The following is a 27,356-nucleotide window of genomic DNA, read 5'->3' as shown; positions in this document are numbered from 1 at the left end:
ATTTGGAGTTGCCTCAGCATTTGCCCAGAAGTTTGCACGTCTGTGTTCTCCTATTGATGTCCTTGTTTTGTGAATTTTCTCTCCCGGTTTTCATCCATTGTCTCCCCCCACCCAAGCCCACCAACAAACAGCAGGGCTCAAAGGAATCAAAATACTTAAATATTCCTGAGGATTCTCTGCTCTTTTCCAAAAACTGTCTATCGCTTTTCCATAATGTGACACTATCATAATTTCTCATGCTTTTTGATTTTCCTTCCCATGCTGGCCAGAGTATGAAATAATGGTTCTTTTAAATCACAGGCACGGATATTTAAAATTAACAAACCTACATATTTTGTACTACAGAGTGTTGGAAAAATCAATACTTTGTCACATCCAGAATGCTTTAAATTTTTTTCTGTCAATAGATTTCAGATATATACAGTGCCCAAAAATTGTTTTAAAAATCACTACATTATTTCCTATGTATTTGGGGCTGTTCTGCTTTGAATGAAAAGATAGTTAAATATCAATTATAATAATTTTAGTGGTTAGACTATTCTATGAGAAATATGCTATCTTAATTGAAGGACGTTTGACCTTAAAAATAAATTTACACCAAAAAGTTCTAATGAAAACATTTTCTTTACATTTATTTTTTAATATAGATTACTGCTTATTTAGTCTCCTTGATTTTAAGCATAGTACTTTTCACTTTGAATAGTCTTAATTCCTAAAATTAAGATAAGTGAAGAAAAAGAGAAAAAATTAAAATAGTTTTTAGAGAATGTTGTTTTCTTAAGTCGTGAATTGGAGCTTTTCACTCTTACTGAAATGACTCAACAGTTTTTTAGTTGGACATGAAATTACACAAAAATTGCCCTTGTAAATATAATGAGGTGTTTTCCTAATTTTTTAAAGAGTGAGATCAAAACATTTTTCTATTCTATTGCAAAATTAACTGCTGTTAAGCTGAAAGACTAATTATTCATTTAAAATATTTAGTTAAACCTCTATTTTTAATCCCTTTTTGCATAAGGACAAGGAAATGGTTGTGTTTTGATCTAACTTCCTTATTTGTAAAATCCATAGATGGAAGATGATATCAAAATAAAAAAGAATGTTTCGAGAGCATTAAACCTAAGAATGCGGGGTCTTTATACACATTTTACAGAAATAAATTTCCTGTTTCCTTTCTTTAGTCTTTTCATCTCAAAGGTTTTTGGTTTTTCTTTTTTAAGAAAATATGATTTTGATACTTCCAAAGTAGATACTATTTTATTTCAGGTGGGTCATTTAATAGTTTGTTGATGTTTTCAAGGTCTCTAAACAAAGTCTGATGTGTTAACAGTCTTATTAACGATGTTAAAATAGAATTAACAGCTTGTGGATGCCTCCAGAGCACAATAGCCTGTCAACCTCGCCTGCCCCCTTATAAATTGTACCCCTGCTGTCTTCCCTTTGTTTCATCCCCAATCAGCAAACTAAACTTTTGTGGAGAGAGAAGGCAGTTCAAGTGTTTCTGCTACTGTTGAAGGGAGGAGCTAATGTGGAATTTACGGGGAGACCAATCAGTGCTGGAGGGAAGAATGACCCCAAACGGGGAAGAAGGACTTTGTTGACCTGCTTGGCTCCCTGACCTTTCCTTGCCATTTTGTCGCTTTAAAGAGGTTTGCTCTGGTTGTCGCGTCCTTTACTATCCTTTTACCAAAGCCACAGAAGTTTTGGATGTTTGGGATTATTTAAGATACTTCTCCTCACAGCTTTAATTGTGTTGTGTGTATGTGTGTGTGCTTAATAATTGGACTAGATGTTAGCACTCAACATCATTTTTAAAAGTCTGATCCAACTACTAACAGTTTTTCTTATAGGGGAATAGAATTTCATCAATTATCTTGAGCCAAAGTAGATTCTAAATCTCTTCCAGGGTCTCTTCCCCATAGCTGTGCTTTCATCGAGAATCATTAGCTACTGATGTTAGGCCATTCATCCTAATTTTGTTGAAATTATTCTTTGAAAAATAGATTTATACTTTCTAGTCGTATAAAATGTTAGGCAATGACCATAATGAAGAGAAAAAATTTTTTTTTTAAGAGAAGGCTGATTTTTTTCATTCGTATTGCTAATTTGACGAATTGTCACATTTAAAAGTACAGATTTATGGGATAACCTGACAAATGGGTCATGCCATTTTATCTTTTGCCACCATCTGACTTGATAACCTATAAAGTGCAGCACATTTATAAAATATTTCCCAATCTCATGGCACATTTCCCTGGTTTTGGTAAGGGATAACGAGATCTTATTGAGAATTAAGTATTTTTTAGGTCACTCAACCACTTATTCGTTTACTGGCATTGTTCTTTCTTGTAATGTGCGGTTTTTCTGTTTACATTACTTTTAAACAGGCCACTGTTCAAAATACAGTGCTGAGATCTGAGACAGTCCATGTGGGTACAAAGAAAAAGCATCTCAGGCTGGATTCAGGACGCTGAACATTTTCTTTAAACCACAGTTAAATAAAATCACTCAGATACACCCAGATATGGAGACTGAGATACATTTAAATGACCTCTGGTTTCAAAATGATTATTTTGTCAAGGGATATGCTAGAAGAACACAGGGCAGTACTAGCTTATCACTTCTCTTAGCTCACGCTGTCCTACGTAGGCGATCCCCAAAGGGAATATTTTCTTATACTTTACAAACCCTAGAAATGGCATCCTTCAGTTGAACTGGAGCAAGCAAGTTGTGTGTCTGTGAAACTGGGGCAGGCAGGGCTTTGTTCGACACTAGCCACATGTGCGGGTGTAAATGTCAGTGATAGCATGTTCTGGTTGGCAAGTTTGAACGCGCACTGCCTCACTGAGGTCCTTTCACCTGGCCAAGGAAGAACGTCACTGTGGTGGTTCTCCCACAACTGTCACTGCTGTCATTTTTACCCAAAGCACCTCCTGTTGTCCACGCCCCAGCCCACGGCCTCGTGTGTCCTAACACCCCGCAGCCGGGTAGCAGGACCGGCCCACAGCCAAGTGTGACTGAGCTCTTTTGGGGTATGCCCGCTGAGTGGGTGCCCCAGGCCCTGGAGTTGGGGATACGCCTCGGGATGTGGGCACCTCACAGTCATGGGGACCAGACGTCAGTACTATGACCACCTGATTCAAATGTCAGTGTGTGTCTGCGTGACTTGGGGACGCTGAGAAAGCCAAAGGGATTATCAACACACAAACTTGACACCTTTGTGCAGGAACCAGCTGGCATCTCACGGGGACAACCTGAGCTGTTCCAGCATCGGGAAAGCTGGGTTTGGCTGGAGCGAGGCAGGCTTGGCCCCAACGGAGGGAGGGGGAGAATACCCTGGGGTTGATACTAGGACCCATTTCTTTTGTTTCAGGTGAGGCAGGGAGGGATAGAACTGCAAATGTAATGACATTTTAATAATCAGGGCTTTTCTCCATAAAGACTTTGTACATAGCATTTATCCTCCAAAAAGTCTCTCCTCTTTTTGTGATTTTATAAACTTGAAGGAAAAGGAGAAAAGGTCTGTGGTCCCAGCACTTGCCTTCATCTAAATGAATAACTGTTGACCACTGATGGTTAGCAACATAAATCCTGTTTGAGCTCTGGACCAGTACCCTCAGCCAGAAGTTTTCATATGCTTTTTAGAATTCTGAACTGGCCACAGCAGCATTTAGGAAAGTAAAGGATACAAATAAAGTTCATAATAATTTGACTGTTCACTTCTGCATTTAAAAATTTGTCAATTGTAGAAATTTTTTTCTCTGAATCTTTGGAATTCCCTGAAGTGAATGCTTTGAAGCCAGTTGTGAAATGCTGCTTTAGAAAGAGTTCATATAAATGTGCTTCTTTGTTTAATCATAAGGGAGATTTAGAGAAAGGATGTTTTATTTTTCAGTAGTTTTGTTCGATAATAATATGGAATTATTGTTATTATGATTACTAATGATACCTTACATTTGCCCAGCACTTTAGAATTTTTACAAACATGATTGCACATAATTCTTGAAAGAGTTTGACAGGAAGATATTATTATTCTGGTTTTGTAGACGAGGAATCAATAAATGCACACAAATGTAACATACCATGTAGTGCCAGCGTTATATTTCCAGAGGATTCTGAGCTTTAGGAAATGTATTTGGTATGTAAAATGGCTAAAAACTACAAATCTAGGACTGAAGAATTTATTTTGGTTTCACATAGTAGCTACAAAAGATGACAAAAACAGGAATAAAATCATGTGATAATGTGCAATGCCCCTTTGAATGCACAGCTATCTGAATTTTTGTTGGATGATTGCTTTGTTTTCATGTGTTTCACATCTACTATATCATAGCATGCTATATTATAGCATAATACTAAAATATAAAAAATAGTAAAAGTATCCCTCATATTTTTAAAGGTAAAAATTATAATCACAACATCATAGCAGAATAGTGTTTTCCCATTAAAGGACAGTCTGATTTGTAGTTGACTATAATTTCTTTCTTATGAGATCTCAAAACAGACAAAATATATTTACTCTTAATAATAATATTTTCCCCTGCTTGTTAAAGACTAGGTATTCAGAATATTTATTTTGAGACGTTTATTGCTATTGTTCAGAAACAGAACTATGTTATTGGGCAGCAAAATCTGATTAGTGTTTCTAAGAACTATTATATATACCACAGCAAGACAGGCAAGCAATCTGAAGTGCAAGGTTAAAAGCAATTTATAAAAACTAGGAAAAGACATTACTTGTTAAAAAAAAAATTTCTTAAGAAAAATTAAAATTGTCTAAGTGATATTCTTGACTACTTTTTCGTTATAGTACTTTCATATTATTTTCATTAAAAATATTTTCAAAAAAAACAAAATATTTTCGTTGAGGGGCGCAAAGAAGGAAGAATTAAAATGAGAAAGAAGACCTCAAAATTTGCTATTCTGTGAGATCCAAAGTCTTATTAATATAGTTTTCAGTGAAAAAAATTAAACTTTTTAAAAACTTCATATGATAACCCTAAGAAAAGTCTCCACATATGGTCCCAAAGTGTAAAAAAAAAAAAGAAAGGGAAAATAATCATTTTATGGAAAAAAAAAAGCCTATTTGGAATTTCACCAGGGCTGTTCTTAGAATCAAATTAAGCTTCATTTCTTACTTTAATTGTGATAACCAAGCACGTAATTTGCTTCTAGAAGTTTAGAGGGGGAAAAAACTATTGATATTATATGTCTGGGGTTTTCTTTAATCAACTCTAACATCAAAATGTCCAAACCGTTGGACTGATTCGTGTTAGATAAAACAGATGGGATTCCCAGATCATGCACCGTTCAGCCGTTTGATGGAATTCGCGCCACCCTGACCAGCGAGCCCAGATGGCGCTTAAATCTGTCACTCTTTAACGACCCTACTGTTTTTTAAAAATATTTTTATATTTGAGCCCATTCAGTTAATCTGAGAGATTAATCATTTCCAAGATATGTCTGGGGAGGGATTTACTGCGGGCTTCATTTGGAGGAGTTGAGGATGAGAAGAGAGATGAGACCTCCGTATCCAGGGCTACTTGCTCCAAGGAACTCGGAACGGGAGGCCTGGGTGATGATGGGCTCCAGGACATTCTCTAGGCAGCACGGTTGAGAAGGCCACGTGGAGAGTGGTAGCAGTGGGGATTAAGGGAAGAAGGGATGGACATTTGAGAATGGCCTAGGGGGTGGAGATAAATAGATTGTCACCCAGAGAACTCTTGCATTGTCAAGCTGAGACCCCAGCCTGGGCCAAGTGTTGACTGTGACCACTCCAGGGTGGTTTTGAGCTGTCTGACCCTTACCAAATCCAAGGTACACCGTGGTGCATCTAGGAGCAGACCCCAGAGATAGAGTCCAACGTGACCAGCCACTCTTGAAATGGTTCTAGAAAGAACTTGTTCTTCACCAGAACTTTTGCAAATCTCACAGGGTTTTTCTTCCTTCTTTCTTCAGTTATTATTTTGAATCAGTTAGTTCACTGAAATGCTTCAGTGATTCAGGGCATGATATGCTAGCAGGCTCCTCCCTCCAAAATCTTTAACCTTGGATATATTTGCAGAGTGGCTTGGAATTGCTTTCTATTCCTGCTGAGACAGGAAACAGAAAAATGAATGGCTTTTCATTATGCAGACTCTTTTTTTTTTCCCCCTGCATTTGAATCAGATATAGCAGGTGTCAAAATACAGTACAGAATTCACACCATTAATGTGAAAATTTCCATTGTCCCCCAAAGCCACCGGACCCCAAAGTCACTTAGATTAACAAAATTTAAAATGACCTGCTGACTTTAAGGATGTTCTTGGTGATCTTCAGGGCCGTTGTGCGGTGGTTTTCCTGTTTGTCACACGATGCTGCCTGTACTTGGGAGGTCTTGTTGGGAGGCCGTGTGTCTCACCCTTGAGAGTGGCAGAGCACAGGGAAGTGTCATCTCAGTGTCCTGGGCCCCAGCTGAGTATCTGCATGCTGAAGACGTGTCCGAATTCTGCTTGGAGGGTTTCCAGCCTAGGCTAAATGACCTTCATGTAGACCCCAAAACAAGCAGAGAAGTAAGTTGCGTTGGGAGGTTTTATTGGAAGCTTTTGGATTCAGGGATTGTCAGAAATCATTGCCCTGGCAGAATATAGTAGTGCTGACACTTGCAACTAACCCCCCACATGCAGTCAATCCCTGAGTGTGAAGCTCGGTAAGTTTTGAACAGAGTGGAAGGAGGAACATTGAGCACATAGTCCATTGTTTTCATCTTAAATCGACTGTAATCTTACCTGTCCCTGTTTCTCCCCCCTCCTCTTCTCTCTCTCACACACCCACAGTCAGATTATGGAAAGGATTGAAGTATAGTCCTGCTTAAAGGATATTGCTTTTTATAGATGCTACACTGCCACTGGAAGTCTGGAGAGGCCGCCCTGCGTCTAATTCTACAATAGGTTTAGGATTCAATAGTGATCAGTAAGACACAGTTTTGTGTGAATGTGTGTTGACCTCAATTTCCTAGATGGTCTTTCGGTGTTTACAGAATAAAATTGAACATTTTAGAGAAACTAAGTAACGCCCACATTCAAAAATGTTTTTGTGAAGTCACATAATGTATTTGGTATTACCTAAAAAGCTTTTTTTTTTTTTTTTAACCTTTTTGACTAGAGTAGGTATTCCTAATAGTCACACATTTTCTCTTAAGTTTTACCAGTCAACTCTTTCCACATTCACCTGACTTCCTCTAAAGATTAAATTCTCCCTAATATTTCAGTTGGCAGTTGGTCTGTTTCAGAACAAAAGGATAAGAATATAATGTGTGTGTGTGTATAATTTGAAGAATTCTGTGGCCACCTGAGAAACAAAGCTTTTGCCCATGATTTTTCAGTGAAAGTGAAAAGTGAAAGCGTTAGTCACTCAGTTATATCTGATTCTTTGCGGCCCCACGGACTGTAGCCCTCCAGGCTCCTCTATCCGTGGAATTCTCCAGGCAAGAATACTGGTGTGGGTAGCCATTCCCTTCTCCAGGAGATCTTTCCGACTCAGTGATTGAACCGGGGTTTCCCCACATTGCAAGCAGATTTTTTTACTCTCTGAGCCACCAGGGAAGCCCATTTTTCAGTTATGCTAGCTAAATACGTGTAAAACAATGAGGAACAAAAATAAAACTTCACTGTTAATGAACCATTGGCCATTTGGAATAGACAGATGTGTTTGCAGATAGAATGAGGACACCTACCACTCTCCATTGCCTGTGATGAAACCTCCTCATGGCCTGGACGTGAAGCTGGCACAGCATCTCGAGCCAGGCTTCCTTCTGGAGAGGTGAGCTGAGGGTGGCCCAGCCAGGTCCGAGGTGCTGGAGCCAATCCATGCAATAGGATTAAGGGATAAAACCAAACTCAGAGGCCATGGTACAGCCAAATCAAGGTGTTGATCTAGGTGAAGAACTGGAGGGACAGAAGGTAGGTTCAAAGCACCAGGGAGCTGGACAAGCTGGTTCAAGGCGGAAGTCAGGAGGTGGGGCCCCCAGCAGTGTCTCCAACTGCCAGGAAGAACTACTGGTGCCTTTATGGGCCTCAGGTTTTTAAAAATATTTACTTATTAATTTGACTATGCCGGATCTTAGTTGTGGCCCACAGTCTGTTTTAGTTGAGACGTGTGAAGTCTGAGTTGTGACATGTGGGATCTAGTTCTCTGATCAGGGACTGAACCAAGGTTCCCTGCATTGGGAGCTTGGAGTCTTAGCCACTGGACCACCAGGGAAGTCCCAGGGCCTCAGCTTTGAATGGGGAGTGAGGTATTAAGGGCTCAAGGTACTGTGAAGAACTGTGAGTTGTCCTTCCTAACTTCCTTCCAGAGTCTTCTCTAACCATGTGCAAAAAATCCAGGCTCTTTTTACAGTATTCTTTAAGAATCAGCAGCGAGGTGGGGGACTTGTAAGCCTTGACAAAGTTGGGTATCCCCAGGAACCCCAGTTTGCAAATAGGATGTGTAAAGTTGGATGATGTTTAAAAATTATTGTTTTGTTTTCTTCACCTCTGAAAGATTTCCTAGTTCACTGAGAGCCAGCTTCAGTTGCATGGATATTATAAACTTTCCTTTTCATTCCACATAGAGGCCCCTATTTTTAGCTTTTAAGAGCTGTTACAACTGAGATATAAACAATATTCTGCATCCCACACAGTACACATCTCAGGATTAGAAAAAGAGTTCCTGGAACTGCAAGACAAGTTTTGTCTTAGACAATCTGTTCAGTTTCCTTATAGGCTCGTTTTCTCATTCTATTATTTAATTTTAGTGAAAGATCTGTTAGAAATTTCCCTGCATATAAATGATGCATTAAAAGTTCTCACTATGCAAATAATTTTATGTGGAATTTCCCATGGCATATTATTATTTCCTGAACTATAACTTGTTCACAATTTCTGGACACATGCTCTGAAAACAGACATCCATCAGTCCCACACTCAGTGAAGAATGGAAGATTTAATGAAGGACTTTGGACTACCAAGTTGGAGGAGTTAGGTCTGATCTGGGGGAGCCTCTAAGAATTTTCAAACTAAGAATGTGTACAATTGCATGTTAGGAAGATTTATCCATGGCAGTCAGCAAGGTAGACTCAAGGGCTTGGTGGAGGCAAGGGAAAGACTGGAGACAGAGCACCTACGTTAGGAAGTGATTGGGAAAGCCCTGTCTGTAGGTGAGAAGACCCAGGCTTGTAGGTGGAAGCCACGCTGAGAGACTCCTCTTCTGCCTGTGGTCCTCTCTGAATCATGCCGCCCACCCACTGACAAGCACACACTCCCACCTCACCTTCTCTCCTTCACTTTCAGTGCTCAGCTGTGGCTCTCAGGCTCCTCCTGACCTTTGGGTGATTCCCACACAGGCCAGCAGCCTCCAGGCTGCTGTGTTCCTCCAAGTGTCTAGTAGAATAGCCAGCACATAATAAGTGTTCAAGAAATACTTCTGAACAAATAAACCTGAGCAACTTACTATGCAAACTTTCAGTAATTTATACTGTGATCTTGGAGTGATTCATGCACCAAAGAAATGATGCTTTTGAAGTGTGATTCTGGAGAAGACTCTTGAGAGTCCCTTGGACTGCAAGGAGACCAAATCAGTCAATCCTAAAGGAAATCAACCCTGGATATTCAGTGGAAGGACTGAAGCTAAAGCTGAAGCTCCAATACTTTGGCCCCCTGATGCAAAAAGTTGACTCATTGGAAAAGACCCTGATGCTGGGAAAGATTGGGGGCAGGAGGAGAAGGAGGTGAAAGAGCTTGAGATGGTTGGATGGCATCACCGACTCAATGGACTTGAGTTTGAGCAAACTCTGGGAGATAGCGAAGGACAGGGAAGCTTGGGGGTGCTGCAGCCCATGGGGTCACAAAGAGTCTGAAACAACTTAGCAACTGGACAACCGCAGCAACCAAGTGGTTAATGCACATTCCTTCACTTCCTGGTTTTAATTTGGAGGCAGGAGAGCTTAATGTTTAAGAGCATCGGCCCAGAGGTTAGTATCCTGTCACTGTGTTTGTTGTTCTGTGACCCCAAAGAAGTCACTTGATTTTTCTGAGTGTCAGTTCTCTCCTTTGAAAAATGAGGATACTTTTACCGTGATCAGATGAGACTTCTGTGTCTAAACTTCTAAGATCATTGCCTGGCACATGGTTAGCACTCAGCCACCTAACTATTAATTATAGCTTGTCATAATTTTTTTTTAATTAAAAAAAATTTTTTTGTCATAATTTTAATTAGTATTGGGAGTAGTCATAATGAAAGCAGTTTAACACATTTAGATTTGGGGGATGTACCTGGTGGTCCAGTGGTTAAGATTCCACACTCCCAGTGCAGGGGCCCAGGTTTGAGCCCGGTTGGGGGAAATAGGCCCCACATCCAGTGCAGATAGATTTGGGATACAAAGTTTACTGATCATAACAGATACATTGGGACTTACAATGATAAGCATTATTGTTTTATTCAGTCCTTCATATTCTATGGGGGCTACTCATCTTTTAAAATATTTGTGTATAAAAACGAAGCTTCTGGGCAACATTACAGTGTGCCCAAAGATATATTATAAAGAGTCATGTGGGATATATTGAGAAATTTATAAAGAGCTAGTGTAAAACTCAAAGATGTTCATGTGTGGGCCGGTTTTACCCAGCACAGACTACAGCGGTTCCTGAGAAGCCTGGGTGAATTCCTGCTCTCCTCTTGACCTAGTGTTTGGGACAGGATATGGACTCTTTGTGTTAAAAAAGAAGAAAATATTAAAAAAAAAAAACATTAAAAAAAAAAAAGATGCTTGGAAAGAAGATGTAAGCCACGCTGAAGGTCCAGAGGTACAAATCATCATCAGTCACTAGTGTTTTTATTTTAAAATTTTAACTCCAAGCGCCACCTGTGCGAAGTGCGGTTGTGAGCACAGGGAAGGTGACCTGCTGCGTGCTGGAGCTGTCACCTCAGAGCACGTGCTGCAGGCCTCCTGGGCGATCCTCGAGCGTCGAATCTGTCTCATGTCTTTTAGAAGATGATATAGCTGTTTAATATAGAGCTGTATTATTATCAGCTGTTAGCTATTATTGTTAGGAATGTTATTAGTGGTAATAACTATGTTATTATTAGCCCCTGTATGAGCCCTTCTCAAGAAAAAGCAAACACACTGTAAGTGACTACTTTGCATCTTTTGCTTTGGGAGTTTTTTGTCAATTAGGAAATGCCAGAATGATAAGTTTTTTAATATGTAAAATTTTGACTGAGGATATACCAGTGCTTCCATGGTCTCATTGGAAAATTTCATATAGCATTTCTAAAATTGCAAGTTGTAAGATCAATGTGTTCTTTTCTTCTAAACTCAACAACACATTTTGCTTACAAGAAGACCAGTGTTATAAACAGCATAGGTCACTAACTTTGCTCCTTTTATAGCCTGGACAATTTTCAGACCCTCTGTCTATTTCAAGGCCATCTCATATGTCATTGCAGGGAGAAGAACCATCATAGAACTCTGAACAGGACGTTCCCTGGCAGTCCAATGGTTAGGACTCAGTGCTCCCTCTGCCAGGGGCTCCGGTTCCATCTCTGGTCAGGGAACAGAGATCCTGCAAGCTGAGCAGCATGGCCAAAATACCACCTCTGAACACCTCAAAGGTCAGATGGACTTCTCCATAATCTTTTCTCCTCTCTGCTCCAAGCTCTTAGAAAACATGTACTACGTTATTCTCCTTTACCTGTGAGTTTCCATTTGCTTGTTGTTGTTCAATCACCCAGTCATGTCCGACTCTTTGCAACCCCATGGACTGCAGCACGCCAGGTCTCCCTGTCCCCCACCATCTCCTGGAGTTTGCCCAAGTTCATGTTCATTGCATCGGTGATGCTGTCCAGCCATGTCATTCTCTGACACCCCCTTCTCCTTCTGCCCTCTATCTTTCCCAGCATCAGGGACTTTTTCAGTGAGTTGTCTGTTCATATCAGATGACCAAAATACTGGAGCTTCAGCATCAGTCCTTCCAGTGAGTATTCAGGGTTGATCTCCCTTAAGATTGACTGATTTGATCTCCTTGCAATCCAAGGGACTGTCAGGAGTCTTCTCCAACACCACAGTTCAGAGGCATCAGTTCTTTGGCATTGTGCCTTCTTTATGGTTCAGCTCTCACAACCGTATGTGACCACTGGGAAGACCATAGCCTTGATTTTGTGGACATTTGTCGTCAGAGTAACACCTCTGCTTTTCAACACACTGTCTAGGTTTGTTGTCACTTTCCTGCCAAGAAGCAATCATCTTCTGATTTCATGGCTGCAGTCACCATCCACAGTGATTTTGGAGCTCAAGAAAAGGAAAAATGTCACTACTTCTACATTTTCCCCTTCTACTTGCCCTGCAGTAATGGAGCCGGATGCTGTGTTCTTAGTTTAATATTTAGTCTTAAGCCAGCTCTTTCACTCTCCTCCTTCACCCTCATCAAGAGGCTCTTTAGTTCCTCTTCGCTTTCTGCCATTAGAGTGTATCATCTGCATATCTGGGGTTGTTGATGTTTCTCCTGCCTGTCTTGATTCTGGCTTGTAACTCATCCAGCCTGGCATTTCTCATGATGTGCTCAGCTTATAGGTTAAACAGGATGATAGCAGACAGCCCTGTCGTACTCCTTTCTTGATCTTGAACCAATCAGTTGTTCCATACAGGGTTCTAACTAGACAACTGTGAATATCTCATCATCCACAATTTCATTGAAGACTCATGGAGTGGAGAGAATCTCCTCTGTGTTACCTAGCATGTTTTAGGGCTCTAATAAATACTAAACAGCAGCAGTAACTCCTTAGCTGGATTTTCCCCGCTATTGCTTTGTTTAAAATGCTGTGTAACAAAACTTTATGCCCTTAAGTCATAAAGTCACTATTAAACAAACGTGGGCAGCTGATGGGTCTGGTCGGATTTTCAACAGTCATTTGGTCATCCAGCAAATATGAATTGAGCAACTACCATGTTCTAGGTACTTGAGATCCATCAGTGAGCAGAACAAAGATCCACCCTCCTGGAACTTATGTTTTAGAGCCTAACAACAAACAGCAGAGATAATAAACAGGTAAATCATGCAGAATTTTAGAAGATGGTGACAGAAAAGTTGCAATAGAGCAAAGGAACTAGGTCAGAGGGAGGTGGGAGTCAAATTGCCACTTAAAATAGGGTGGTGAGGGGATTTCTCCGGCTGTCCAGTGGTTGGGACTCTGCTTTCACTACCAAGGGCGAGGGCTCAATCCTTGGTCGGGGAGCTAAGATCCCACAAGCCTTGAGGCTTGGCCAAAAATAATAATGATGATGATAATAATGAAATAGGGTGGTAAGCCACTATGGAAAACAGTGTGGAGATTCCTTAAAAAACTGGAAATAGAACTGCCATATGACCCAGCAATACCACTTCTGGGCATACACACTGAGGAAACCAGATCTGAAAGAGACACATGCACCCCAATGTTCATCGCAGCACTGTTTATAATAGCCAGGACATGGAAGCAACCTAGATGCCCATCAGCAGACGAATGGATAAGGAAGCTGTGGCACATATACACCATGGAATATTACTCAGCCATTAAAAAGAATTCATTTGAATCAGTTCTAATGAGATGGATGAAACTGGAGCCCATTATACAGAGTGAAGTAAGCCAGAAAGATAAAGAACATTACAGCATACTAACACATATATATGGAATTTAGAAAGATGGTAATGATAACCCTATATGCAAAACAGAAAAAGAGACACAGATGTACAGAACAGACTTTTGAACTCTGTGGGAGAAGGTGAGGGTGGGATGTTTCAAAAGAACAGCATGTATACTATCTATGGTGAAACAGATCACCAGCCCAGGTGGGATGCATGAGACAAGTGCTCCGGCCTGGTGCACTGGGAAGACCCAGAGGAATCTGGTGGAGAGGGAGATGGGAGGGGGGATCGGGATGGGGAATAAGTGTAAATCTATGGCTGATTCATATCAATGTATGACAAAACCCACTGAAATGTTGTGAAGTAATTAGCCTCCAACTAATAAAAAAATTAAAAAAAAAAAAAAAAAAGAAATAGGGTGGTAAGGATAAGCCCAGCTGAGAAGGTGAAATGCTAGCGAAGGCTTGAAGGAGTGAGGGACTTATGTATCTTATAAATAAATGCATATATTTGGGAGGAGAGCACTCGAGGCAAAGGGAACAGTCCTGTGTGTCCAAGGATAGCAATGAGGCCTGGAGGCTTGTGAAATGAGAAGGGTTAAAAGCAATAGGAAATGAGGGGAGAGGTGACAGGGGCCAGATCATCATAAGTGTTTTCACCTTTACTTCTAGCGAAGAGGAAACCCTCGCAGTGTTGAACAAAGAAGAGACCTGGTAGGACTCTTATTTTATTTATTGTATTTTTAATTTTTTTTGGCTGCATCTCGTGGCCTGTGGGATCTTAGTTCCCTGACCTGGAATCAAACCTGTGTCCCCTGCAGTGAAAGCATGGAGTCTTAACCACTGGACCCATGGGGAAATCGCAGGACTCATATTTTAAGCCGATGCCTCTGGAACCTGTGGTGAGGATTGACTGTAGGGAAAAAGGGTAGAAGCAGTGAAACCAGTCAAAGGTGGCTGCCTTGAGCCAGGTGAGAGCTGATGGTGGCTGAAACCAGACTGGGAAGTGGTGAGAGGTAGTTTAGATATATTCTGAAGCAGAAGCAACAAGATCTCCTGGTGGACTGAATATTTCTCAGTTGGAAATAAAAGAAGTGACAAGGATGACTGTCAAGATTTTTGGTTTGAAGCTGCTCTCAAGTGAGTTGGGAGAGGCTATAGCACGATTTTCTTGGGTTTGGGGACAGGGAGAGGGGAGAGATCAGAGTTCAGCTTTGGACATGTTGAATTTGAGATTATCTGCTATGCTTCTCTAGTGGCTCAGACAGTAAAGCGTCTGTCTGCAATGCAGGAGACCTGGGTTCGATCCCTGTGTTGGGAAGATCCTCTGGAGAAGGAAATGGCAGCCCACTCCAGGACTCTTGCCTGGAAAATCCCATGAATGGAGGAGCCTGGTAGGCTACTGTCCATGGGGTCACAAAGAGTCGGACACGACTGGGCGACTGAACAACAGCAACAATTAGAGTCAAAGTGGAGATGCCAACTCAGCAGTTGAATATATAGGTCAAGCGTTTAGAACGAGGCCTGGACTGGAGACAGGCCTGTGCACATTGCTAGCACAGACATGGGATTTAAAGCGGTAAGACCGGGTGGCAGTGCGTGCGAGGCTGCAGACCCAGCAACACACTCCAACATTAAAGGGCAGGCTGGGGGAGGCGAGAGGGAAGCAGAGAGAGAGAAAGACAACTAAGGAGAAGGTGTCCTGGAAATCAAGTAGGAACAGTGTAGCAAGAGCGGGTGGAGGTGGGGATTGTGCCAGATGCTGCTTGTGAGGGAAGTAACTTGGGAGCTGAGAATTGGCTACTTACTGAATTTAGCAAGTGGTGGTGAGGGGGGGCGGTCACTGGTAGTCTCCTTGGAGCAGATTTGGAGGAAATATGGGTTTTTCGTAGTTTTCTTCAGGAGAAAGTTTAAATAAAAGTGTATTTGGAGCACTCATCAATGTTGATGCTTGACCCCAGAGCTGCTATTGAAACACATGTCAAAGGGACCCAGAAACGTCATGATCTCTGCTTTAAAAATATTTGTATAACAGCTTTGTACCTCCCCAGTTGCTCAGATGGCAAAGAGTCCGTCTGCAATCCAGGAGACCAGGGTTTGATCCCTGGGTCGGGAAGATCCCATGCAGAAGGAAATGGCAACCCACTCCAGTATTCTTGCCTAGAAAATCCCATGGACGGAGGAACCTGGCGGGCTACAGTCCATGGGGTCACAAAGAGCTGAACATGACTGAGTGACTAACACACACCTAACAGTTTTATTGAACTATAACTTGCATGCTGTATAATTTATCCACTCAAAGTGCACAGTTCAGTGGCTTTTAGTCTATTTACAGAGTTGTACAACCATCACCCCAGTCAATTTTAAAACATTTTCATCACCCCAGAAGAAACCTCATACCTATTAGTGGTCATTGCCTCTGTGACCCTCAGTCCTAGCCATCTACACATTTACTTTCTGTTCCTATAGATTTGCTTTTTCTGGATATTTCATATAGGTGGAATCATGTAATAGGGTCTTTTGTGAGTGGGTTCTTACCCTCAACATAAGGTTTTCAAGGTTCGTCTGTGTTCTAGCGTGTATTAGTATTGACTACTTCTTTTTATGGCTCAAAAATATTCCATTGCGTGGATAGACCGTATTGTAAATACCGTTTATCAGCTGATGGACACTTGGGTTGTTTCTACTTTTTGACTGTTGTGAGCAATACTGCTATGACTTTTTGAATACAAGTGTTTATGTGGACGTGTGTTTTCTGGGGTATGTTCTTAGGAGTAGAATTAAATTTCTACTTTCCTACTAACACTAATATTTAGCCTGTATTGATACTGCCACATTTCAGGGTTCAAGGTCAAGAAATGAGACAGGGTTAAAAGGAGGACCTGGAATGCATCTCTTTTCCTGGTCCTAAGTTCCCAGAGCTTTTCAAACAACAGTGACTTTGAGTTACTGCAGTGCTCAATGACTAGATATTTTTCTTTGTTCTGTTTTGGAACATAAAACTGTAGTAAGCCACATCAGAAAGGGTAGATAGTGAGGGAGAGAGTTTACCTGCATTGACTTACTGAAAAATTATGGTTACTTCCAGAATCTAGGTCATTGTTTACTTTCAGCTACATAAAAATCTTCAAGTAGATCTTCTTACAGCATCTTCAAAATAAAGATGACAGGAAAGGCAGCCAAGTGCATTGACTTTGAGGAGAGAAAAAAAGACTCGTAAATTGCCTATCAATCCGTGGATTTACTTCTGGGGAGCACCAGTTAAAAATCTCAAACGTGGCATTTTCAGTGGACTTATATTCATATGAAAGAGTTTTATCAAATATGATTGCATGTGTGTGCGTGTGCACATGTGTGTGTGTGCGTGGTTTTAAACATTTCCATAATGAGTTCCCAAGTGCTTTTTTGGCCATGGTTATTAAAGCGTGTGTGCTTGCGATTTATTTGGCAAAATGCCTTTAGTGAAGAAAGGATATAGTGTTCTCTTGGTTCTTTGCCCAAAGTAATTTTGGAGAAGTCTGTGACTGTGTTTAGCTCATGTCATTCATTGGAGACAAGTCATTGTAATTACATTTGATCACAATCGGTTTACAGTTGTTTTATCATGTTCTCATGCTGAATATCTACTCAGACATCATACCAGAACTTAATGGCTACTGTTTTATTTGTACATAAAATGTTTTATAGCCCTTTTTTTTGCAGTACACATCAGGTTTCAATCATCATTGCTGCGTAGTGAGAGGAAAGCAATGGATAAAGAACTATCAAAAGTCCTCAACTACATAAAGTTTTATTTTGGGTCACCTTGTCATAAAAGATATTGAATGTATTTTGTGGCTTCCCCGCTAACATGTCAGCCATGGTAGAAGGGTTATAATATTTGGAGGAAGCCATATGAAATGGGGAACTTCATCTAAGATGGTATACCTTTGCATTTGTTTTGCATTGGAAACGGGTCTACCAGTATTCAGAATGGCTCCTAGGTAGCCATAAAAGGCAGCGTGTTGTTATTCTTGGCATTTACAATAGATGATCTTCTTCACTGTAAGGCTACGCATTTTGTCATGGTTGTGTTGCTCTAACACCTACTTTGTGTGGCAGACTCACATCACAGGATGTCATTTACAACCACCAAATGCTGGAGGCTCCTCTCAGACAGGTCAGGATCTGCTAACTGTGGAAGCCTTGCTTCACCAGGGCATTTGGGTGGGTTCGCTGCTTATCTCCAAAGTGTCAGTTCTCACTGTTCCTTCTTTTCCCCAAAAGGTTGGTCGCTAGGCCTTCTGAAAACTGCCGTCATTCTATACATTTGAGTCTTTGTGGTTGAAGAAGCTCCAGTTAGAAAAGTGTAATTAATGGGAAACTTTGACATCCAGCTGAGAAAATTAGTTTGCATCAAAAAAGGCAAGATAGAGGATTAAAGAAATTTTAGTCCTAATCTAATTAACACCAATTAAAAGATGTAGGTAAATTTGCACCAACAAACTGTTAATTATGCACCAATTTGCCTTTTCTGAGACCAAACCAAAATTAGGAAAATATTATTATCCTTTTTTTGTTTTAGGAGCAGGTTTGTTACAATCATCTTTTGTATAATTAAAGAAGAAGTAGGCAGTAAGCGTTACTGTGAAATATTTCACTCTCCTGATATTTTTATGTAGGTTAACTCTTTAAAAACAGAAAGTACAAGATAATTCTCCCAGCGTTCATTCACTCACCACACATCTAATGAGGACTGACCAAATGCTGGTCCTTGCTCCAGGCAGTGAAAAACCGAGTCTGTCTGCAGTGATTGGGTTTTCTCATTCAGAATATTTAAACCTGTCTGTACTGCTAATATGCTGCTCCTTTAGAAAAAAGCTCTGTGACCTAAATTGTAAAGCTAATTAAACTCTGCCCTGGGTACCTGTTTTAAAGGGGAGACTGCAGTTTGGGGGGAGCCTCAAGAAGTGCTCTTTAATGTCCCAGAACTCCTAACAATGTGGTCTTTTGGAGTATTCATTCTGCTTATACCTTCCTCACTTGGAGGATCTGAGTGAAGAATCTGTTTAGCGGCGCGGAACTCAGATGTTCACTGTGCCGGGACTCTCTGTTTCCCTTTTGAGTCACTCTTAGAGCTCCTCAGATGGGGATGTGAGTAACTGTGTGTGAAGCGCAGACCTGTTGTATCTGCAAAGGGCGCATCTGTCCAGGTGTCACGTAATGAGTAACCACAACCCATTTTATATGAACCATAATTCTACTGCTTACAAAATGGGAGGAAGATACGGAGAAGGAGATGTCTGTTCGAAATGGAAAGAAATGTTCTAAAGACAGATTGCTCTAGCCATTGATTTTATACAACATTCAGCAACTGCCTTCAGATTTTCAGGAACCTGTTCAACTTCATTCGGAGAAAATATTTGACCCGTCAAGTCCTGGTGTGTGAAATGGCATCCTAAAGTGTATTATTCTCCAGTGCGCATATTTAGAATTTAAATAACAGTATCTAAATGCCCATATTTGATTCCTGGGACAATATTTAATATAAAAATTTAGGATGCTCAGTCTGCATTTTTCGATATTCGTTCGGGAAACTTTTGCATTCAGGACTGTGACAGAAACCAAAATGGTATATAGTGGCTTTCACTGGCTAATGTTTTTATGGATATTGGCAGCTAGAAGTTGGCCTCTAATGGGAGCATTTCAATATGGTAATGCCTACAACAACAAACGGAAGGCATTCTTTAAAAGTAGTGTCTTCCTCCGCACGTGTACAAGACAATATCTGATACCACAGTTTATTTAAAGGTTTGTTTGTTTCTGGCTTCTCTGGGTGTGTATTGCTGCGCATGGGCTCTCTCTGGTTGCAGTGCACAGGTTTCTCATTGCGGTGGCTTCTCTTGTTGTGGAGCACAGGCTCTGGGCGTACAGGCTTCGGTAGTTGTGGCCCTTGGGCTCGGTAGTTGTAGCTCATGGGCTCTAGAGAACGGGCTCAGTAGTTGTAGAACACAGGCTTAGTTGCTCCATGGCTTGTGAAATCTTCCCAGACCAGGGATCAAACCCATGTCCCCTGCATTGGCAGGTGGATTCTTATCCACTGTACTACCAAAGAGATCCTGTGAGTAATCTTTAAGAAGTTTAATGAGTTTAAAGAGTTTAATGAGTCTAAAGAGGTGTGAAAAGTACATGCAGTGACTGATTTGGGATTGGGTCATGGGCCAGGAAGAAAATGGACATAAATTACATTATTGGGACAATTTATGATATTTAAATCGTATCTATGGAATAGATAACAGCACGGTACCAGTGTTGTTCTTGATTTTGAACTTTGTGGTGTGATTGTGTAGGAGAGTGTCCTTGATTTGGGGGAGTATTTAGGGGTAACGGGACACAATGAATACAACTTACAAATGGCTCAAAAGAAAGTGTAAGTATACGTATCACATAGGAACATCAACCAATAGAGAGGGGAAGTCATGATAAAGCAGTTGTGGTGAAACGTTAACCCTGGTGAGTCTGGCGAGGGGCATTCAGGAGTGTTTTGGTGCTATGCTTGCAGCTTTTCTGTTAGTTTGAAATTATTTAAATAGAAATGTTGGATTCTTCCCTCAAATTAATAAAACTTCTTATGCATGCTTCCAGAAAGAGGTCAGAAGTTCTCCTTACGACAGCGGTCCTCAGACAAAGGCCACTGCGTCACATGTGGAGGGTCAGTCTCACCGACTCAGTCAAAACAGATTCTGAACGTGAATATCCACCAGGGTAGCAGACTGGTTTTGTTCAAAAGTTTAATATATTTCTTAAAAATCTATCAGCCTGATGGAACAGTGAACTAAACGAGCCCTTCTGGGTCTATAAATAACAAGGTAAAATGTTCCTAAGTCCATTTATTTCTCACACATCCCTCCCCTGTAAGACTGAGCCATGGGTTTAAGTGAACCCCAGATCGGCAGTTCACCGTATTGTATGTTCCCTTTCAGACAGGACTTCACAAAGACCCTCTTTTATAAAGAAAACAACCAGCCAATAAAACAGCATTAGAGTACATTATATATGTGACCAATCATTTTATAAAATCTGATGTAAGCCTTCAGGCATAATTGGAGTTCTTAGCAAAATACTTTGGTTTTTAATATTTCTATGACCCTCTAAGGGGGACTTAGCAATTACTCTTAAATTTTCAAAGTGGTACATGGAGTTTTAGCTGTGTGACTTCCATTAAAGCCCATAGGAGTCTTGTTGCTAAAACATCAGACAACTCATGAAAATGTGCCCCTTCTTGTGAAATTGTTAGAGGTAATGGGTGTGGAAGTGTAGCCCAGTATTTCTGGCACATTTACAGGCTTTCTGCACTTGTTTCAAATTTTATACTTTTATAAAGACTCAACAGTTCTATAGGAATTGTGGGGGGGAAGCCTATTATGTGTATTCCTAAAGTGAAGGGTAGAAAACTAAAAGAGAACTGATTTTAAAAAGTTCTAAAATAATTCTTCAAGAAAATGCTAGTGTTTAAAAATATTTATCATTTTTACTTCAAAATTCACATATGAGCTCCCAGATTTTAAAAGTATGCCTTTGTTATTGTGGTTTAGTTGCTAAGTCATATCCAACTCTTTGGGACCCCATGGACTGTAGCCTGCCTTGCTCCTCAGTCCATGGGATCTTCCAGGCAAGCATACTGGAGTGGGTTGCCATTCCCTCCTCAATGGGATCTTCCCAACCCAGGGTTCGAACCCACATCTCCTGCGTTCCCTGCATTGGCAGGCATATTCTTTACCACTGAGCCACCTGGAAAGCCAAAGTATGCCTCAAAGTCACACTATTAAAAATAACATTTAATGACAAGCTTTCAGTATAGTAATCACATGTAAGGTTTTGGGTTTTCATCAGCCTCTACTGTTGACACCTACATGACTTAAGCATCATCTGAGCAAAACTTCAGTCCTTCAGAATGGGGGTGGGGAGCAGGGGTCTTCCCAGAGGATAAGCTTTAAGGTTTACTGAGTCTCCTTTTCTGCCAGGGACCCTCCACATAGTCTCAGCTCAGGGGCCTGGCCCAGCCTCAGGTGGCGGCCTTGCTGGTGACCCAGCCAAACCCTCTCCAGGTGCACCCCAGGCCCTCTTAAGGCAGAAACACCCCTGACATTCTGTTTCCTCAGCCTTTGGGAGGACGCTGGAGACCAGGAACTGGCTTCTGACATAGATATATTTGTTTTAACACATTGAGAGAAAGAGAGAGAGAGGGGAGGGTGAGAGAGGGAAGGGGGCTCAGTGATTACTTCTTGAGTTAATTATTGTTGGCTCCATTTCAGTGATGCTATGTTTTGCTGTAGATTCTTTTTACGAAGCAATATTGAATTATTTTTATTTACGAATCAGACCTCAGAAAGATCTTACAGGGCATACTTTTCTCCTGAAATCTCTACTAATGTATGAAGAGTAGATTTTAGGATGGGTTTTTTAAAATGGAGGAACTTGATGTAGAACCAATTTTTCAACAAAGCCCATTGAATGAGTAGCATGGCTTAGGCGTGAGCTAGGCCACTGATTTGCAGTGTCCCAGCTGGAGTCAGAATCAGGGACTGTCTGAATAAGGGAATTTCAGAACGGCAGAGGAGAAAACCAAGCTACAAATGGGAGGAAATAAACCATTGTTCTTTTAAAAAGCATAGTAACCTCGATAATGAGAGGCTATGAAATAAGGCTTTTTATAACAGTAACTTCTTAACTTCACAGCCCTAAGAGTTCCTAGGGTCACTTTTGGAGCGCCCCAGGGCTACACCTGCCTTGCATAGATTAGGGCCTGCTGCAGCTGTCTTCATTTGCAAGACTAAGGTGTAGCTGGATGAGGCTCTGGGTCTCAGCAGGGAGCACCCCTTCTCGATCTCAATAGGCTGGCATTTCGGATTAAGATGGCCATTGCAAGCCAGGCTCAGAAACTGAAAGATGAGGCAGTAACTATTTCCTGGGTTTTATGTATCTAACCTTACGAGGTATGAAGCGGGAACCCTTGTATGTGGCTGCCTTGAATTAGCCATGCCATTTGCAGTCAGCTCTGCTGTAGGGCAGCTGCCTAGCCATCTAGCACATCCTGGGGCCAAGCTTCCCTTTGGCACACAAACGCGTTCGTGAGGAATGTGTGAATGTACAGGGTGATCCATTGAAGGACAAAGGGAATGTCTTCGGAACCCATACCCGTCAGTGTCAGTCTGAGGGTTGGACACGCCTTCTCTGCAATGCACATTCGTTTCACAGAAAATACAATTAGGATAATTCTTATGTGTTCTCTACAGGAAGGAAGTGGTATACTGCTTGTGAATGGTAGGCTAAATGAGGGAATCATTAAAGGGTTTTTAATAGACTTTGGAACCAGAAGACATGAGGGACTATCGTTATGTTGCTTTAATTGAGAAATATTTTGCAGTGTGAGGAGGCTTAATCAAATTTTCATTACATACCTGGCCAGGGACTAGCTGAATGTTTCTTTAAGCAATTGATAAAATGCACATGGCAGACCTGTTAGTTATGTGAGAATAGGTCGGGAGGGCTTGTGTCTCTCCTGTGGGTGCCTAAGCATCAGATACTTGCTTTACTGTGTTGGGTTGATTGCTTCTGTTCTGATTTCTAATGAACTTTACCACCAGACTACTTGATCATGACTAAACCCAGGAACAATGCAAATGGAATTGCCCCCTGATGGGGAGGAATGGGCCCAGATGGCCCTTAAAAGGTGATAATTAGGAAATATAGCATATCTGAGTAGCTAGAAAGAGAGAAACTTGTTAAAGACAGTCAATCTGTTTGAAGCAATGGTCTTTCCCTTAATTATATGCATTTTCATTTAGAGTTGCTTTAAAGTAAAATTCTCCCAGGAAAATTCTTTAATAGTAGCTGAAACCTAGAAACCACACATTTTTTTGCTACTCTGTTTCAGATTATTTAAAACATTCTTTCCTTCATACATTTTTTGTTTTCTTGATCTGTGTAACAGACTTGCTGTGTGTGTTTTAAGGGGCAGTTTTAGGTTATTTTAGCTCTTATGCTAAAACAGTGGGGGAGTGATTAAAAGTGAGAAAAATATTGGTATATATTTGTAAACTGAGCTTTTAAAATTAAAATAGTTGCAGGATATTACAGTCTGTGATTTCATATACTTTGTAAGATTGCCTTAAAAGTATTGCCTACTTGGCAACATAATCTCCAGATTCTTCTTGAATATGTCATTAAAATAATTTTACATATGACAGGTTGGACTTTTTAAGCCTTATCTTTTTATGTGAATTAGCATATTTGCATTTGCTAATGATATCATTCCTTAAGCTTTTCTTTAGTCAAAAAAAAAATTTTTTTTTAAGCATACAGACTCAGCATTACCAGGAGGATAACAAGTGAACTGAAAATGAGGAAGTGGTGACATAAAGAGAGAAGAAATGTGCTCAATAAGTATCTCTTCCAGCTTCAATATGGGATGGAGTATAGTGAAAATAGCTGATGCTGGAAAGCACAGAGCAAAAAAAAAAAAAGCTATAATGGCCAGAGGCAACTTTTTCCTTATTTGTAAACTCAGGAAGTAAAATGACATTAAAGTGCTAAATTACATTATTCCAAATATTTTGGCAGTTATATTTTGGCAACTGGGTTGCTTTCCTAAAATGACTCAATGCCATCATTCATCCTGACAAAAGCCAGTGGTGCAGATGTACCTTTTGGGACTGTGGCCAAGGTAAGGCCTCCACTTTCCAGGTCTGCCCACTCAGGTGTTGAAGGATGCTCCATAAAGTAAGCCTCACACCCCAAGCACTGCCCCTTGCACCCTTAGCAAGTGGCTGGCTGAACTCAACACTCTGACTGAAGTGAAGGGGGTCTTAGCATCCAGCCCTTAGGGCTTAATACAAATTCATAAAGTATCTTGTCCTACTCAACGACTTATCAAGTCTTTGACATTTTAAGCCTAGTTGTTGAAAAGTGGATAAGGTTCATTCTCAATTTCAGAATTCAGAAGCACATATACCAAGACAGGATGAAGACGCACCGTGCTTTCCTTCAGCCAGCTTCAGGGGGAAACAGAACCAAGAATGAGCCGTGAGTGCACTATTTGCAGGAAGTTTTGAATTGGATCCTTGTGATCATTGACATGTTGTCCCAAAGGAATAGTCTGGTGCAAACTTCTCTTGTTATCAGTTAAAAACAAAAATTATTTAGTGCAGGCATGCTTCAGGGGAAGAAAAAGTCAGGAGGAAAACTGGAGATAAAAATAATTTCTATCTTTAATTCCATGATTCACAGCAAGGAAGGAGTAGGGTTTACATCCCATGTGCCAACTATATCTGCAAGTGAATGCTTTTTGAAGACTGTACTCAATTATTTCAACTTTGGTAATGCAAAAAGATCTAGCACCGTTTATGAGTGGTTACGTTTATTTACTATCACTTTCTAGATGTGACCCTACTTGAAACTTTTATAGTTGTTGGAAATTTTATCCACCACAGAACAAGTTCTGAGGAGAAAAGCAGCTTAAACTTATCAAGGGTTTTATTAAAGGGACTTAAATTCGACCAAAACCTAACTTGTCTTTTCTTAGGATATCGAAACATGATTCGCTGTAACAATATTTAGAATTTTGCTTAACAGCAAATAAAAAGAGCCAAGTTGAAACAGCCCAGGAGATGGATGGCGGTTAACTCTGCATTCTTTTCTAGAAGGTTTTATTAACTAGCTCTCTAACTCAAATAGGTTACATCCTTTGAGCAGTAAATTGCATTCCATTTGCAAGCTCTGCAGATGAAATTTGCATGAGGCCTAAATGCTAGCCACATTGTTGTGTTAAGTAGAATTTATCTCCCTAGACCTCTCCCGCATCCCCCAGAGGAAAGTGTTACCCACTTTTCTTGCTGCAAGGGCAGGTCCCATGTAGTTTGGTTATTTGGCGCCATCTTCTTTTTTATTGTTAAATCCACTAAAGCCGGTCATGCCTGGCGGTACCAAGCGAGCTCTTTCCGGTGTTCTGGTCTGCTAAGCATTTGGAGTCCTTTGCTGTTCATTTACATGGAATGTTTTCAGCTTCTGTCTTTGCTTTAAGAGCTGATTAAAAGGAACCTTTAAAAAACATTAAAAGAAGGTAGTTTTTAGTGTAGGTTTTTCCTTTCTGGCATCTTCCCCTTGTCTCCAACCCCCTACCCCCTGTGACCACCTTCCCTGGCCACCCCAGCCTTCCCCATAGCACGTATTTTAAAAAGTAATTAGGGAGGTATTTTAGGAAGCACATTAATAATGCACAGCTTGGAGGAGAAGACAGGACTGGGTGACTTTCCCATCACCAGTTGATCATCAGAGTTCCAGTTCTGCTTGTCATTACTATCTGACAATGTTCCTGACCAGCTGCCCTTCAGAGAACGCTGATACTTAGACACACCCTCCTGTCACTCATCTGACTTGCAAGCACAACTCCTTTGAAAGAATCAATATCAAACTTACATATGAGGATTTACCATTTAATGAGGTGGATTCCTTCTCCATACATACTTTTCAGCTCAATGGGGGTGGGGTGTGGAAATCCCATCTATTTTAAAAAATCATTAATCACAGATTTCTGACATTTTCCTTTTGAATTTCTTCAGGGGGGAAAGTTATTTGAATAACAAACAAATAAACAAAAAACCCTCCTCACAGATAGCTGTCAGCCTCCTACTTCAACAAAAGATTTCTGTCATCCTGAGACCTACAGTGTCCTGTTTGGTTAGAGGCAGCAGGGTGGTATAGACAGTACTGAAAGGCTTGGGTTAATAAGCACTTTCTGGATTCAGTCTCTCTCCTGATTAACCCTTGGATTACTGCTTCGAGTTTCTAACGCCTGTCACTACCCCATACAGAATTTCTAGCATGGCTGTCTCTCCTGCAGATGCCTCTCCTTAGATGCCCCTGTTGGTAGATAGCTTGAAGATTTGTCAGCATTATGGTTTTCAGCTGAACAGAGAGCAAAGAGCTTAAGCATTACTCCTTATTTTCTTGACCTAAAGGTCATTTTCTTAGTGAATAACCAAGTTGGTCTAGAGTTGTAAATAAACTGTGCAAACTAATTTTTAGACAGGTGTCTCTAGGTCTTTAGTTCAAACCAACTCAATATAGAACCTCTGGTTTGTTTTCTGGGGGAGGTGGTAGGGCAAACTCCGATAGAGGAAGACGGAGGAGCCTGGTGGGCTACAGTCCGCGGGGTGGCAGAGTCAGGATGTAGCAACCGAACAGCAACAGGAAGGAGAGGATCAGAGAACCGCCCCTTGCCTCTCAGTTGGTGTTCCCCTAGGAGCTTCCAGAGCCCCGAGTTCAAAACACATTCTGTGTAACGAAATAGGACTGAAATGATATTGTTTCTTGTGATGGAACCATAGGAAACTGCTGCTGTTTGACCACTTTTGACATCCAAAAACAGCATTAGAGTACCAACATTTTTTAGTGTAATAACACCTCCTGATAAGAAAGTGGAGAAATAAGAAAGCCTGAGGAATTAGACTATAAGCTCATTATGAGCAAATAATGACCCCACCCTCCCTCCCTTCAGCCTTCCTTCCTTCTTCCACAATCACTTGTTGAGTCCCCTCTATTGTACATACTGCTGGCAGTAGGGATGAAAGGGATAGTTACTGCCCCCAAATTGCTTAAAAGACAAATAAGTATCAGCTGCTCCACATGATGGTGAAAACAGATCCTGGAGGGTGTTGGGAGCACAGAACAGGAGTTT

General features: G+C 40.9%; 1 protein-coding gene across 4 annotated transcripts in view; it reads left to right on the top strand.

The window, feature by feature from the left end:
• The window catches only part of CLYBL (citramalyl-CoA lyase), a 229,418-nt gene that overhangs the window by 41,572 nt on the left and 160,490 nt on the right, over positions 1 to 27,356 (top strand). For 3 of the 4 annotated variants that reach the window (XM_043478367.1, XM_043478366.1, XM_043478365.1), the window contains exon 1: positions 11,673 to 11,713. The exons of the other annotated variant lie outside the window; for it this stretch is intronic. In XM_043478367.1, the coding sequence (XP_043334302.1) occupies positions 11,688 to 11,713 (26 nt within the window). In that variant the 5' untranslated portion in view covers positions 11,673 to 11,687. Of the gene's footprint in view, positions 1 to 11,672; positions 11,714 to 27,356 lie in introns of those variants that run through there. 4 annotated transcript variants of the gene reach the window in all.

Source organism: Cervus canadensis, chromosome 9, assembly GCF_019320065.1.
Source record: "Cervus canadensis isolate Bull #8, Minnesota chromosome 9, ASM1932006v1, whole genome shotgun sequence".
Classification (NCBI taxonomy): Eukaryota; Metazoa; Chordata; class Mammalia; order Artiodactyla; family Cervidae; genus Cervus; species Cervus canadensis.
This window is presented reverse-complemented; position numbering and strand designations above follow the sequence as displayed.